General features: G+C 45.8%; 1 protein-coding gene across 5 annotated transcripts in view; it reads left to right on the top strand.

The window, feature by feature from the left end:
* Positions 1 to 350: 350 nt before the first annotated feature.
* LOC119228594 (E3 ubiquitin-protein ligase SH3RF3-like) overlaps positions 351 to 15,224 on the top strand; it is a 67,704-nt gene continuing 52,830 nt past the window's right edge. For 4 of the 5 annotated variants that reach the window (XM_037488365.2, XM_037488363.2, XM_037488362.2 and 1 more), the window contains exons 1-2: positions 351 to 1,081; positions 2,182 to 2,244. In XM_037488365.2, coding sequence (XP_037344262.2) covers positions 650 to 1,081; positions 2,182 to 2,244 — 495 coding nt within the window. In that variant the 5' untranslated portion in view covers positions 351 to 649. The remainder of the gene's footprint in view (positions 1,082 to 2,181; positions 2,245 to 15,224) is intronic. The other variant, XM_037488364.2, reaches the window with a different exon arrangement.

The raw sequence follows: 15,224 nt of genomic DNA, 5'->3' as shown, positions 1-15,224 counted from the left end.
TCCGTCTTGCTCAAACTTGGGTCACACCAAAAAAACCTTGATGTTGAACATGCGGTTGAAAAACTGCACAATATGCCCGGTAATTTGTGTTAATTGACACCCAAATCTCGATTAAGTTTAGTAGGCTTTCCTCGTGGAGGCCTAACAGTTGCTTGGTGAGCACTGGGATGACAGAAAAAACTCCCGGACTGTGTGTGTGTGTGTGTGTTTCTGTTCTTGTTTGTCTGTCTCTATCGTCCCCCCCAGGTTTGTATCCCTCTTATTTGTTCTCGCTCTCCTTCTTCCAGCCCCTATCAATCTGGCTGTGCAGCGTGAGCGCGCACCGCATTTCGGATCGGCGCGCGGATGATGATGATGATGAGAGCGTGACCTCACCGCTTTCTGCACAGCTGCTGGATGGGGGGATGAGGGGGAGACACACACACTCAGAGAGAGAGAGAGAAAGAGAGAGTAAGGACCCGAGGAACGGGACCACGTTCGCAACACAGCCGTGAGTGCGACGCGCACGGGGGACTCTGTCGCGGGGCGTCCGTTGGCTGCTTCCCCCCTCCCGCCGCCGGTCCGCCTCCCAGGATGTTCTGCGCCCCCGGTTCCTTTCCACGGTACGCGAACCGGTTGCCGCGGCACCCCCACGGACACTGAAGCCCAGATGCTCGCCCTCTCCGCGGACATGGACGAGTCCTCGTCTCTGCTGGATCTGCTGGAGTGCTCGGTGTGCCTGGAGCGCCTGGACACCACGGCCAAGGTGCTGCCGTGCCAGCACACCTTCTGCCGCCGCTGCCTGGAGAACATCGTCAGCTCCCGGAACGAGCTGCGCTGCCCGGAGTGCCGCATCCTGGTGGACTGCGGGGTGGACGACCTCCCGGCGAACATCCTGCTGGTTCGCCTGCTGGACGGCATCAAGCAGCGGCCCCAGCGAGGCAGCGGAGGTGGCGGTGGTGGTGGAGGAGGAGGAGGAGCGGGCGGAAGGCTGTCCCTGGCCGGGGGCTCGCTGCAGGGGTACGCGGCCGGGATATCCGCTTCTCCCCCGGGCAGTGCGATCAGAGAGCTGCCGGTGGCCATCAGGAGCTCCCCTGTCAAGGTTGGTCACTTTCCCACCACCCGTCTGCGAGGGCATCACTTAGGAAGCATTACACAAAACACAATAACAACTTTCAAATATCCCCTCTCTCACATACCGCTGCTGCTCAGTGATCCAGCTCCGGGTGGAGCAAATGCATGGACCGAGAACATTCAGACAGGCTGTAGCTTCAGATTGTTTCATCACCAGGCTGAGGAACCAACCAACGGACTTGAGGAGAGAGAGCATATGTAACGGCAGAAGTGCGCTGTTGTGGCTTTGTCATTGTGGCAACACTTTGGCAGCATTAAAGGAAACCGATAGACCAGGAGAGGAGGAGAGGCTGAGTGGGTCACCTGCCAGTGATGCTGTTGTTGCCACACATTGAAGCCCTGTTTCTTCTGAGCTTTTCTTAAGAATGTGTCAGCGTCAGCACTCTGCTGGAAGTCATTGGTACTCAAATTGGAATAGATTCTACACAAATAAATCAGGCAGTTGTGGTGAGATAGAAGCATTTAGTTTCACGGCAGTTTTGTTTCATATAAGGACTCTCAAGTGCAAACGTTTGCGAATGAGTCCGCACGCTTGTTTGTGTTCCAACTCCTTCTTATTATACAAAATGCCAAGCTTAGTGTTGCAGAATGAACATATTAGACAAACAGGCTGTTGGCCCTTGGATAGATATACACACTCTATGATATTTCCCAAATGTTGTTGGACAGAAGAAGAACGTCCCCAAATATTCATGTGAAATCTAAAAAAAAAATGCATCGCAGAAGACACACAATAGACATGACCTCCCCTCCCTGCCAGCTCCTCTTGCATCACGCTGGGACTTGTTAAGACGGATGTTCAGTGTTTGTCTCGGGCGAGCTTATGTTTTGTGTTTCTGACTCATAAAAGAGAAGGCTTTCCCAGCCCCTTACTCAGCACACCACGACCTATCAGGCAGGCTTACCATTGATTAAAGCAGTGGACCGCTTTGGTGTGATGAAGTGCAGCAGCAGTGAGCAGTCACTCATTCATGGCGATGAACAGGAATCCAAACCCCCTGTGACATTTCCACTAACACTTAACACTCCATTTCAATCCACTCAATAAACTTTTACCGGTCCCTGCAGGGCACTTCTGATGCCTGGTACATGAAGAAAGGTCGCCATCATACGAAGACGAAATGCTGCAATGTAGGGATCTTTTTTTCTTTCTTTTTTATTACATTTTAGACAAATGCTTATTACATAACATCCTAAAGTGTTTTAACTGGACCCAAAGTCTTAAAAGTGAAACTTTTTCGATGCCACGAGTCAGAGAAGAGCAGCCGGTCTTCACACTGGAAAAAGGACAATCAATTGTGTTATTTCAGAAGTCGTGTGGCGGAAAACGCATGAATCCAACCAAAAAAAGGGATTTAACGCAGAAGGAATTTAAACATGTCCCCACACGCACGGTCACACAGGCACACACACTGACACACTCACGCTTTTAGTGGTGGCCAGTTTGTGTTTGTTTTAGAAGCCAGTGGGGGAAGCACTTCACTCTATAGCCAGCCTTTATTGCCAGAGTGAACACACACACACACACACACACACACACACCTACAAACCATTACCCTCTGCAGTCCCCCTCAGTCACTTTGCTCAAGTCTCCTCAAGGCTCCCCCGGGGCCGAGACTTGGTGATGAAAGTGTGAATTAATCTCCTCCAACAAAGGTGTGCGTGTTGGTGTGTGTGTGTGTGTGTGTGTGTGTGTGTGTGTGTGTAGGTGTGTGTACATTCGAATTTCCTGCCCCCTGCACTCAAAGACCAGGGGTCTTTCAAAAAGAAGTTCGGATTTTGAGTGACACACACACAGACACACACAGTTATTGAAGGAGTCACAGTCGTAACCAAGAGTAGTCCACGTCATGAGGTCATTGAGGTTCGTGGATGAGGATGAATGTGTTGCTATGGGAAAGAAGAAGAGCCACACATGCTGAGTCAGCTCTGTCCCTTTCTGTTTGCAGACCAAACACTGTGACAATGTGATGTGAACTGAGTGATGGGACTGGACACATTTGTGAGAATGGTCGTGTTCTTTCGTCTACTTCTCCTTATTTCAGTGAGAATGGGAAAATATGTTCATAGGGAACCAGTCTCAGCTTGGCCTGTCTGTCAATCAAGTGGTGGCGCATTAACTGATCGATTCAGGTCATTAGCAAATTGTCATTTATGTGAGCAAGAAAGTATAACAAAATGAAGCCATCGTAGTCTTCATTAGATTTGTCATTATACTGGAGAGGTAATGTTCCATTTCCTGACATTACACTGATGATGTGATTGTTACCCATCATCACACCAGCCGTTACCGCACATCTCCTGAAGCTATGGTGACTGGTTGTGTAGGATGAATATCCCCCCAAACAGCTCCCTCTAATCTCAGCCTTCAGGTGGAGGTATGTGTGTACTCTGTCAAACTGCTTTTTGTTTATGCCTACAAGAAAATCCCTCTTCAGAAGGTTTTTTTTTTACGTTTCCACGTCTTTGTGCCATGAGTCATTCTGCACATTGTTTGCCAAATCATAGCTGTGGGAAAATTGAGCCACTAAAGAGCAAAACATTTGTAGAAACAGTTGACACCGTTATGTTGTCGTGTTCAACATGAGCCTCGCGCATTGATGATTTTCTTTAATTGGATTGAAATCACATCCAGAACCGAGCAACTGGTGGACTTTGGGTTTCCAGATTTGTGCTGGTCATTGCTTGTTGTTCTTTAAGAGCGGGTGACATATGGATCACGTTGTCTCTCTTTTTACACATCTGTGACTAAACCAGGTTCCTGCTTGGTATTCATGAAGCTGATCTATTTCTGCTGAACGTATTGAACACCAGTATTTTGATCACTTTAAGGTTCAAAACGGGTCAGGAGTCTAGTAAACCCCCATGTTGCTGTCAGATACGAGCCACTATAGTGGGACTCTAGAGCTCTGAATGCCCAAATGTCCCATCAAAGACACCCAATGGAGTACTAATCAATAATCAAATAGGTACTCAGTTAAACTGCAACACATTCATCGAACCTATTGCGATGTTCTCCGTCCACTCCACTTGTCATGTTCCCACAAGGCAGCGTGGCGTACAATCACAGCCCTCTTGATCTTCTCCCTCACCTGTATTTAGTGGTGACGCCCGTGGTTACCACGGCAACATACAGCAGCACCGGCACTCCCCGGTTAGGCTTTGCCCTGTCATTCCCACATGTGTGCGTGGGTGTAACCACCCTTTGAACCTGTGTCTTTAGGGCAGCATTGCACTAAGGACACCTTCACCTGAGCCGATACGCGGACTTTTCCAAACACATTGTTCCAAAAATGTGAAGATACAGTATTGAACTTTCCAAAAATCCTCACTGAAAGTACGGTTGGGTCCCCCACGAACACAGAAATACACGCGGACACACACTCAAGCTCCAGAGCTGTGGTCTTGATACCTCTCACAAGAGGGAGAAAGCCTCCGTCGCCGTAAACAACAAAGCCCTCAGTCGGTACATTAGCTCCTCACTCCATGAATCCTCAACCACGGCCTCACACTGTAAAAAGAACACACACACAGACGCACACTCACAATTTATCTTCTCAAGTCTGGGAATATCTCTCTGGACACATTTTCTCCCTATTTGCCTGTGTGTGGGTTTAAGATCTCTCTCTCTCTCTCTCTCTCTCTCTCTCTCTCTTCGTCGTCTCATTTATTTTCCAACCCAGATTGTTAAATGAACATGCAAATGCGCAAACACATCTTTTTCCTCTGTCGCTCTTTACCCATTCTTTCTCATCTTCCTCAAGCTTTTTCTCTGATGTTTGTGTGAGGAGAACTTAATTAATTTTGGTTTTACCACATAAGGAAACTTTCCTGCACACACACTCACACAGACACACACACACACACACACACAGTTGAAACCTCTTTCATGCCAAAAATGACTGAGTAACTGTTGTCTCCAGAAGTTTATTTCTATCATCCTGGAAGAGCCTCTTAAAGTGCATTTATTTTTACTCCCTCGCAATGGAGGCTGCTACTAAATATACATTACAAATGGGAATAATTAAATCCCATTTGCCGGTGAATCAATGGATTCACGGGAAATTAGTGAATCATATGTAGTAAACAGAGGCTGATGGAAGGCGCTCGGGGCAAATATGATTCTCTCTTGGCAGACAGAGATCAATGTTGTCTTCCCAGAACCATCCCGTCACCTGACCGGCTTGCATGTCCCCAGCATGGACCGTCATTACATGTCAGTGTTGCTCTAACTATTCGTGTCTGTGCTGGCCTAAATCCTGGTAATGTCATCACACATTAGTCTCATCCTTGGCCTGTCCATCATCCTGCACATACAGATTTGGAGATGGAAGGCGGTGGGTCGGATGATTGATGGAGGGAGGCAGGGTGGCGGCCGAGGGCAGCTTATTGCCCTGGTGATGGTGTAATGAGATAGTGTGTATGTGTGTTGTTTATTTTGGGGGGGATGGGGGTTGTTCCGTAATAGGTGTTAGAGCCTAAACAAGCTTTGGAGCTTGACTGCCATTCCCACGGGTGTATGGATCCCATCCCCCTGCTGCACACACACACACAGGGGGTTAACCCCCTCACTGGTTCTTTTGTTACTATGGAGATGAGGGTGATATGTCAGTGGCCATTGGTCAAGCACATACATTTTAGACAGAGCAATGGAGGCATACAGTAATGTCAAGGTGAAAATGATCCAAAAGTGTTTCCCTATTATTTCCCTGCAATGATTGTGTCCACTATATTTGCGCCATGCATGTTTGGTACCAGAGTGGTAATATCATTGATGATTCAATTATTTTCAAAATATCACGGATGTTCCAGCAGCCACACATTACCCATTACCCACATAGCATCTGCTAACATTACCAGCGAGCTTCCACGTAGTGAGTGGATTACAAACAGCAATATAGGTCTTTGAAAATGTGTCTCGCGCCACATCTCCCACGCTAGTCACACGTGGCTGTGTACAGACCACTCAGTCAAACACTGTCATGGGAACGGCCCACTCAAAAGGTTGCTTCCACAATTTTGCCCAAAACTGTTTTGTTCTCTTTTATAAAATGTAAAATGAGCTATATATACAGTATTTCCTTACAGATAAAGATAATTGAATTAAAATTCACACTTGACAAAACTCAGTGGTGAGATTTGACAACACATCTGCTCCTCCTTATCGAGACAAGCAGAGATTCACGGTGGCTCTGACCACGGGACGTCACAAAGACATCCAAATGCAATCGCAGATTTTTGGTTCCGATTTTGAAACACACAACCGTTTTGCAATATGTTGAATCACAATCCCCGTATTGTGAGACTCATTGTGTTCTCCAGATCCTCGCCAATAACCGGCTCTGTTTGTTCCGAGCAACTGGACGAGGTGCTACGACAGAATTGGCTTGGCGTCGTCGCTCACCCAGAGTTGCCAGCTCAAATAAATCTTTCTCTGTTTCTTAGAAAACAGAGAAAGCCGCTTGGCGCGCCGTGCATCGTAACGACCTGGTAATTAGCGCACCGTCCATTGTCCTGCCCGCCGTGGGTGGCCGCTCACGTACCACCTCCCGGTGGGAAAGTCGCAGCTTCGGCCCTCGCGCTGCATGAGGTCGGGGGCTAATGAAACGACCAAAACCAGTGTTACCACCCCTGAAACTCCCAGGCAGCTCTCAACAGTCTTCTACAATGTAGGGAAAGCGTTAGCACTCATAGTTTGTGACACCGGGGGAGCTTTACTTTGCTGTTGAGAGTCTGCTGACTCCTCTGGCAGCAGGCTGTAATGTGCGTGTCTGTTGCAATAACAGATGAGGTTCCACTGGTGATGTGCTTGAAGAAGTGGAACGGTTCTCTGAGGGTGGGGGGGGGGGGGGGGGGGGGTCATGGAAACACACTGTGGTTTCTCCAGGTGTCAGACAGTGCAGGTGTGTGTCTGTGTGTGTGCGCCTGTGTGGTGATACGTTACAGTTCCTTCCTGTCTTGTTGCACAAATGCCTCCTCAATCGTCCACCTCCACCTCCTCCTCCTCCACCTCCTCCTCCTCATCTTTCTCTGTAATGGAGAGACGTCGAAATGCACCCACCACCCTCTTTAGAATTGGCAGGAAACAGACTCTTGGCTCGAGTAGAGACGGGAGATCAGTGTACAGACACACACACACACACACACACTCACACTCACAGACGCATGCATAACTACACACACATCTGAAGAGCGTTTGGAAACATGGCAGCAAAGACAGGTCTTCCTCTCCGTCGACCTGCTGTTTATTCTCACAGCTCTCAACTTCAATTTGTCACCAACAGTCTTTGTGAAATCATTCTTCTCCCCTCTCTTTTAAAAAAATGATAGGACTGAATGAAGTTTCCGAGGTAGTGGAGTCCATATTAGATGATTTTAGATTACAATAATCTGCTCATTGAAATGGGTTAGTTGGACATTCAAGCGATTTGAATGTTGTAGACAAACAGTCCAAGCATTCAACATCTATTACAGGAGCAGGGACGTGCACACAGCAGGATTATTATTGCAGTACATGAAGGCGACCATATGTTCATCATCAACTAACTAATGAATGCGGCTCTTAACACATTGTCAACACGCCGATATTGTTGTGGTACTGAAGGCATAATGTTTATTCGGTGACTTCACTTTATCTGTTGAGGATGAATGCGTTCAACCTTTTTTCCGAAAGCTGTGCTGCAGGCTTATGATTTTCCGGAGGTCATGTAAGAACATTTCAGGTTATTTCGGGACGCCCTCTGATCCACAGTGTTCACGGCTGCAGAGCAACTGTGATCAGCTTTCCATTCTGACGCCTGAGTCCCAACATCCACTCCTGACTGTGTGTGTCTGTGTGCGCCTGTGTGTGTTTGTGTGTGTGTATTTTTTTTATGCATACTATGTGTGCATGTTTAAATTGGCATAGGCATGTTGGCACGGTGTTTGGTTGTGGTTTGTATCTGTACTTAGAAATGAATGTGTTTGTTATGTGCAGAATGCCTACAAATTCCTCATGTGTGTGTTCTTTTTGGGGCTACTTCTTTTTTTTTGGTAACAATCTTTAAACCTTTATAGAGCTGGACTTGAGGTTTTAAATGAGGTTGGTGTGTCTGTGTGCGTGTGTGTCTGTGTTCTGTTTGTGTAAGGGCTGTGTAGATGGTCGTGGGAGTAGTTTGAAGGAGTTGGAAGGAAAATGTAGAAGCCTGGACGCAGTCATGTTGTCTCTTTTTCTGGCCAGGGGTCTGGTGTGTGTATTCATATGTGTGTGTATCAGGAGGATCTGGCAAATGTCTCCCTCCAAGACAGGGGTTTTATACGCAGATCGAAGCAAGGTCGAATACCAAACTCCTGTCCTGTGCTGTGCTGTGTTTAGACTGGGAAGAACGGAAACACCGGGACAGTCCCGGCTCCTCTGCTCTTAGGTGTGAAAAGCGTTACTGTGCAGACACACTGAGCCGACTGCTGTTTTCTCAGCCACTTGATGCTATACAGCCACCGAGTCTCTACCACCTGTACCACCTGTGTACCACTAGTGTCACTCCGTGGCATACAGAGAGAGGAATTAGTGAGAGTGATACGGAAGATGATGAGACGCATCAAAAGACACGCGTTGCCACGACAACGTGCAGGGACCGGTACGAAGCTCGGATGTACATCACGATCAACATTACTGCACTCTAGAGGAATAAATAAGTTCAGAGGGTCAATGTTTATGTAAATGTTTGTCTTTGTGCTGAAGGCAGGGAAGGCCTCCTGCTGCAGATACTAACAATTACTAAAAAAGGTACAAATGGCTCACCATTAGATCATAAAGGCTGGTTAGACTGAATTAATGTTGCTCTCGATGAACAGATTCACTCTTGCTGTGTAAGTAAATCATCTGTGTTGCTTTTATATGTAGTCTGGTGAAATGATGACAATTTCAGTAGCATTTATGTTCATGGACTGTGGTCACTTGCCTTCTCCGGGAGCCTGTTTGTGCAGCAGCACGTGAGAGCGCAAGTGGGCTCCTTAATGGGTAACTCTGAAAAGGAGCGTGAGGAGAAGGTCTGTTTTTTCCAGCTGTTAGTGGACGGTGTTTTACCAGATCCACCTGCACAAAACACCTTGCATTCAACCACATTAGGTGTCAATGTTTTGTGTTTCTGTACAATACATAACTATTGACAATGGGGTCAACCGGAAGCAGTTATACAAATACTGTTGGCTGCTGGTGACTCACCAACCTGAACCTCTGCTTTGGTTTGCTGCAATGTCTTCCAAAATAGATTCAATGACTAAATGTAATGCTGTTCTATCATATTTTTTAGGCTAAATGGTATCATAATGTGTCTTTTGTTCTTGAATTGTAAAAAGGATACACAAATTTCTAAAATAGAAAAACTGTTTACAGAGTAATGTCAAATCAGTAACTAAATTAAGGGCGGCAAAAAAGGGTACCTATGTGCACGAATCACAACACACTCCAATTTATCAATGCTTTTGTCTGTTATTGTTTGTTTGAGGGGAATTTTTTGGACGGACAAAGTGTTGAGTCATGTTCAGCCTTGAGGAGCCCTGACTAAAATTACTAAACCTCATAAAATAAGTATTTTTTGGTAGATGAGCAACGTTAAAGCGTGTGTTGGTATATGTGTGCGAGTGAAGCTCCTCTGTTATCCTCTGTGAGTCATACGCCTTGTACAAGTGGGCTATCTGTCTTCCAGCGAGACAGATAGAGATGTCACAGTTATTATTATGTCGTAATTCCCAACTGGAATCAATCTCACACACTGTTCTCTTCAACATCAACTATCCGTCTACTTTTGCCTCCTTTGTCTCACAGCACGACAACAAGAGTGGCGTTCTGGCCGAAAGGTCTGTGCTTAGCGATATCCTCAATGTAGCGTATATTATATTTAGAGAGGTTGTCATATATCTAAAGGATACTCTCCCAATGATAGCGCTGCTAATGCGCCGCAGGCACCTGATATTTTGATCTACAATATTGAAAAACAGAGACGTGTGATACATCATGGTACGTGGCGTCATATTTACTGCATTGTAAAATGGATCTTTGTTCTGGAACGAAGCTGCACTTTTCGTAGTTAAATTCAATTTTGACTTAAAGTTAAAGAAAAAGCCGTTTACACTTATATGTGCGAGCGGGTAAAATTGCTGTTCAGTCCTTTTTGCGCTATTCATTATGGGGCTTTGGAAAACTACATTTTCTCTGTTGCCATGGCAACACCTTTTGTCTACCACTGTGCGTTTATAGAGCTGCATCATAAGTTGTAGCTTCCCTCTGGACATGAAAAAAAAGGGATTCATGAATGTAATTCACACATTAGACTGGCTCAACAGTCTGATTGTGGCAGGTTTCAGGCCATGTGACCTGGGTTGATTGTAAGTGTTAAGAGTTTTGTTATAAAACCCGTAAATGAACCTTGTATCTTTAAAATCAAGGCATTCTAATAGCTAAATGTTACCCGTTTAAGTGACAAATGGGGACAGACGTTTGTTCCATTATTGAGAAATAAGACCGCTGCAAAACTATCTGACATCATCTGGGTTATTAAGTTTCAAACTGCAGGGAGATAAGATAAACCTTTATCGATCCAGAGGCACAGAAGACCAAACATTCAGCTCTACAGGAAAAATACTGGACTTCAATAAAAAATATGACCTGCCTGATACTTTTAAGCGTCGTCAACTACAGAGCTAAAGTCGCGATCTATAGACTCTGTTAATCAAACAGAGGCCGACATTAGACAAGAAAACGATACATGTCAAGTGTCTCTAGGATCTCGCAGCATTCGACTGCCACAGAACAGTCCGTGTCCTCTGGGAAGACTAAAGCATCGCTGTCATCTCATTCATGCTTCTCGCTCTCCGCCGCTGCCTCTCTTTCCTCTTTGAGGGATGTTTGTCTGCTCCGAGGGAGACTTCTGGGGAATGAACGCAGCCACTTCTCCGCCCGGCTCTCCATTCATTCTCTTCATCGGCCCTCGGACAGCTGGCCGAGGGCCGAGCTCATCTCGCGCTTCCTGTGCCGAGTTCCCGCCAGCCCGGTTTAAACACCATCGCCCATCATGCTGTCGTCTGGCACAAGCGGCGCATTGCTGCCAATATCAGCCTTTTGTTGAAACCCGATCGCCATTTACTTCTGTGCCCTGGGCCGTCTGCACAGATGACAGAATGATTTTCAAAATACGATCAGAGAGATACTACAGTGGGTTGAATAGAGAGTTGATTCTTCTCATATTGCTGCGGATAGAGTAATCAGTGAAGTATTGATGCATTGGTACTTTTGAAAGTGTATGGAAATTTAAATTAAATTACAATTGTTACATGATGCTGAGTTGTATTGGTTCCCAGTAGACAAATGCTGTTAGTATTGTTTCTTTTTAAAGCGAGGCGTGTTATCTGGTCGTCTTGACACACACACAGAGGCGCAAAGGAGAGCAAAGATCTCCCCAAAAAACCCTACAACTTTTCAATTTGGTCTAAACCCTCCCCTGCTCATAAGAGGTGGTGAATACAATTATGTTTGGTTCAATAAAAGTGTAATTTCTGAATAGTTTGCCGACACCATATGCATTGACATCAGCAGATGAAACCCTTTGGTCAAACAAGCGCTGGTGTGCCGTCATGGCCTACTTAGACCCTCACGTTCTCAGGCAAACAAGACCAAAAGTAGGCTAAAACTGAGAGCAGCGTCGAACAGCAATTTCATGTAGATCATCGTAGTTTTTTTTTTTTTGTTGTCTTCGAGGAGCCTGACGACGGTTGTGATGGCAGCATTAATCAACTGTGTGGAACTGTGCTGGGGAGCCGCGGGGAGATCCTTGCAGAGTAGTGAAACTGGGACAGTGTCAGACCCTGCAGCCACGGCTTTTCCCTTCTCCTCTCTGAACGCACGCTCTTTCATACATTAACCCCATTTCTCTCCCTTCATCAGCACGCTCCGCCCCCCCCCCCCCCCCCCCCCATACCTTGCCCCAGTCTTCCCAGTATCCCGCCTCTGTTCTTCCCAGTTTCTTGATCATATGAATCCTCATTGGATGTATTCCTCATTAAAATGCTGACAATGAGGGGGGAAATGAGTTGAAGACTGTTCCTTATGTCCGTGGCTCATTTCCCTGAGTACTTGCAGAATCCGGTTCAAACATGTGATTGTACAGGGAAATAACTTTTGCAGTTTGTATCACAGTTTGATTATGAAGCTTTCCCTTTTTGATGAAAGCAGCCGGTATGTATTTATCTAAAGCTGTCATTTGTGTTCTTTGAATGGTTGAGTTGTGAAAGCCAGAATAACCACGCAGTAGACTGTGTTCTTTTACACCTGCTCTTTTACACTTTTTTGAAGGGGTCGGGGGTCGGGGGGGGGGCAAAGTCTGTAAGCAGGATAAATAAAGGTTATTGGGGCAACAGCTGTGTTGCAAGCTTTGCAAGATTATTACAGGAAATGTTTACGCACAGTTAAGACATATGAGGATAATGTTTCCCTTTCCCTTTTTGACATAACAATGCACGTGATCATATCTGCCAGAATTCACAACTCACTGTACAACAGCATAGTTACAAATGTGCTTACTAAATAGATTCCAGATTTTATCGCTACTCTTTCCTTCTCAGTAATATAATAATGATCAAAAAGATAGATCCCTTTTCCTCGGCGGGACATTTGCGCCTCTCTATATTTCAACTTGCAGCGCTGCACATCCCGCGGCAGGTTTCCTTTCAAGAGAAGCTCGACTCCACTCTCCATTGCCAAACTGTCAGTACGTTGAGGTGGGAGAGCGCTGCTTTCCTCAGTGAGAAGAGCCCATGTGTGAAAGCTTCTTTTTTTTCACCCTGCACACCTGCATTAAAATGTAAGCCCGACATCATCGTCGAGCCTCAGATGACTTCTTCTCTGTTTCAGCTTCATCACCATACAAAAACATCACTTTGAAGAAGAATAACTTCTGTTTTTCTGTGACTCGAGTGATGCTGCAAGCTCCTTTAAAAGCATGAAATAGTGTTTGTGAAAACTGTTGTGCCCACACAAACTTCTGGGCAGAAAATCTGCACTTTGAAGCGTGATTACTGGGCTAAAGCAAAACACAGGATTTTAAAAATAGCTTCTTTTTATTCTTATTTCAAGTTCTGGATGTTTTGCTGTGGTGTTCTAAAATTAAATTGTTATGCATCACCACAGCAGAGTTCAAACTATGCAGTTTAAACTAGGGGAAATATTCTGCGCTCTGTGGCCAAAAGTTTTCACAGCCTCGCTGCCACTCCCAAAAACGTACCAGCAATTATCCCGCGGTCCATCCTGTTAGCCCATCCTGACTGTAAAATGACCCCGGGATGAGGATCTCGACCTGTAGCCCAGCCGGCTGCGTCCCAAACTGATGCTACAACAGGTGTTTTGCCTGAGAAGGGCTGATCACTGGACGAGGCGCTGGTCAAGTGAGCGACGTGGTTTGACATCTGGAGAGCAGTCCGCTAGCAGTTTTGATGCCCTTCATGAGTCAGTGAAGTGCTTCAGGGCGTCACACTTCACGCTGACTGCAAAGAGAACACTAAATCCGAATGTACCCCGCAGTGTGTGTGTGCTAAAAAAAGAAAAGAACAAATTAACGTTGTACAATAGCAGCTATCCTTACCAATTGACTAATGTCCACTCTCCACTTCTGCTGTGCCCCATTGTTACATTTCCTCTTTGTTCTTTCTCTCCCTGTGGTTGTGAGTGACACTACAGTGCCCCTTTCTATCTGCTCAATTCAGCTGCTTGCAACTTTAGACACACACACACACACACACATTCTCGCACACTTTTGGAAACGTAAAACAATGTCAGCGGGAAAAAGGCTTTTCCTGGTTCTCCTGTGCGCTGTGTGATCGTGGCTGTTTTAAAGGGAAAGCCTCCGCAGTCACACCTATTCAGTCACGCTCTCGCTCCCTCTTCAATCGCCACCAGAAAATTGAATTTCTACCGCTGTTGTTCCCTGTGATGTCTCTGTCCCAGATAAGTCAGTCGTGTCCCATATGCATGCGTGCAGACGCACACGCACACACACTCACGTACACAGCGGTACCCTGCTGATGTGGGCTTTTTAGGGGCCAACCCGATTAGTTTTGTTGACAATTGCTAATACTGTAGCTGGTGTTTCTGCTCTCATTTAATGACTTCCAGATTGTCTGTTCTCATGCCAAAAAAAAACTGGAAATAGTTAGTCTTCTCCCAGATTTAGTTTCTTGTCAGGTTTGAAAACCATCGCAATGCAGAACTACATTCAGGGAGGAAGGAACGGAATTCCGAATCCAACACAATACTAACAGTACTTGTATAATACCTGAATACATTCAGGCATTTATGACCCCATGACGGACAGTGGAAACAAAGGAAATGAAGGGCAAGAGAAAGAGATTTGAAGTAATGCAACAAAGGTTTGCGGCTGCGTTCCAACAGGTGACACCGTCAATATGAGTCAATAATTTTGACCTTTAATTTGACCTAGGTTTAGTCTTTTCTTCACTACTGTCTGACGCACAGGCCCAATGATTCATCAAGACAGTAATCAACAGTGCAGCAGCCCTTATCAATACATTCATGAGTATTCCAACTGTTTGACCAACTCTTGTGCAATCAAACAATCATCACGAAAAAGATTAGTTGATGGAATGACCCTAAACACGTTGTTACAGGATCTTGACTCGTAGCAGTGTGTGGAACTTCGAACCAAACACAGATTTATTTCACATCAGACCCACTCATTTAGATACCTTGATGTTGGGGTGCAAATATTTCTCTCCAGCTGTCTGTGCTGTCAGTACTACAATGCTGCATACACAAAAACGTCACACAAAATACAAGACTTCAGTCTGTGAGTGAAAGCCATCCATTACCAGCTCGCTCCTCGCAGGCTTTAAATCCTCCCGTAGCTGTGCATCTATTTTTTTTATGCCGCTCTGGGGTTAATGTTTCCCTCTTTCTACATAGTTCTATGTTTTTTTTTCTCTCCATATGGTGGAGACGGTAATCAGCTGGATTGTGTAAGTTTACTTCATATTCCCACTGTGATGAAGCGGAGAGTTTCCGCTGACTGACATTCCTGTTCGGAGACAGGCTGCATTCCCAGCCACAAGCTGAACATACTCTC

The sequence above is a fragment of the Pungitius pungitius genome, chromosome 10 (assembly GCF_949316345.1).
Source record: "Pungitius pungitius chromosome 10, fPunPun2.1, whole genome shotgun sequence".
Lineage (NCBI taxonomy): Eukaryota > Metazoa > Chordata > Actinopteri > Perciformes > Gasterosteidae > Pungitius > Pungitius pungitius.
Note: the sequence above shows the minus strand (reverse complement) of the source record. Positions and strands in the feature narration are given on the sequence as shown.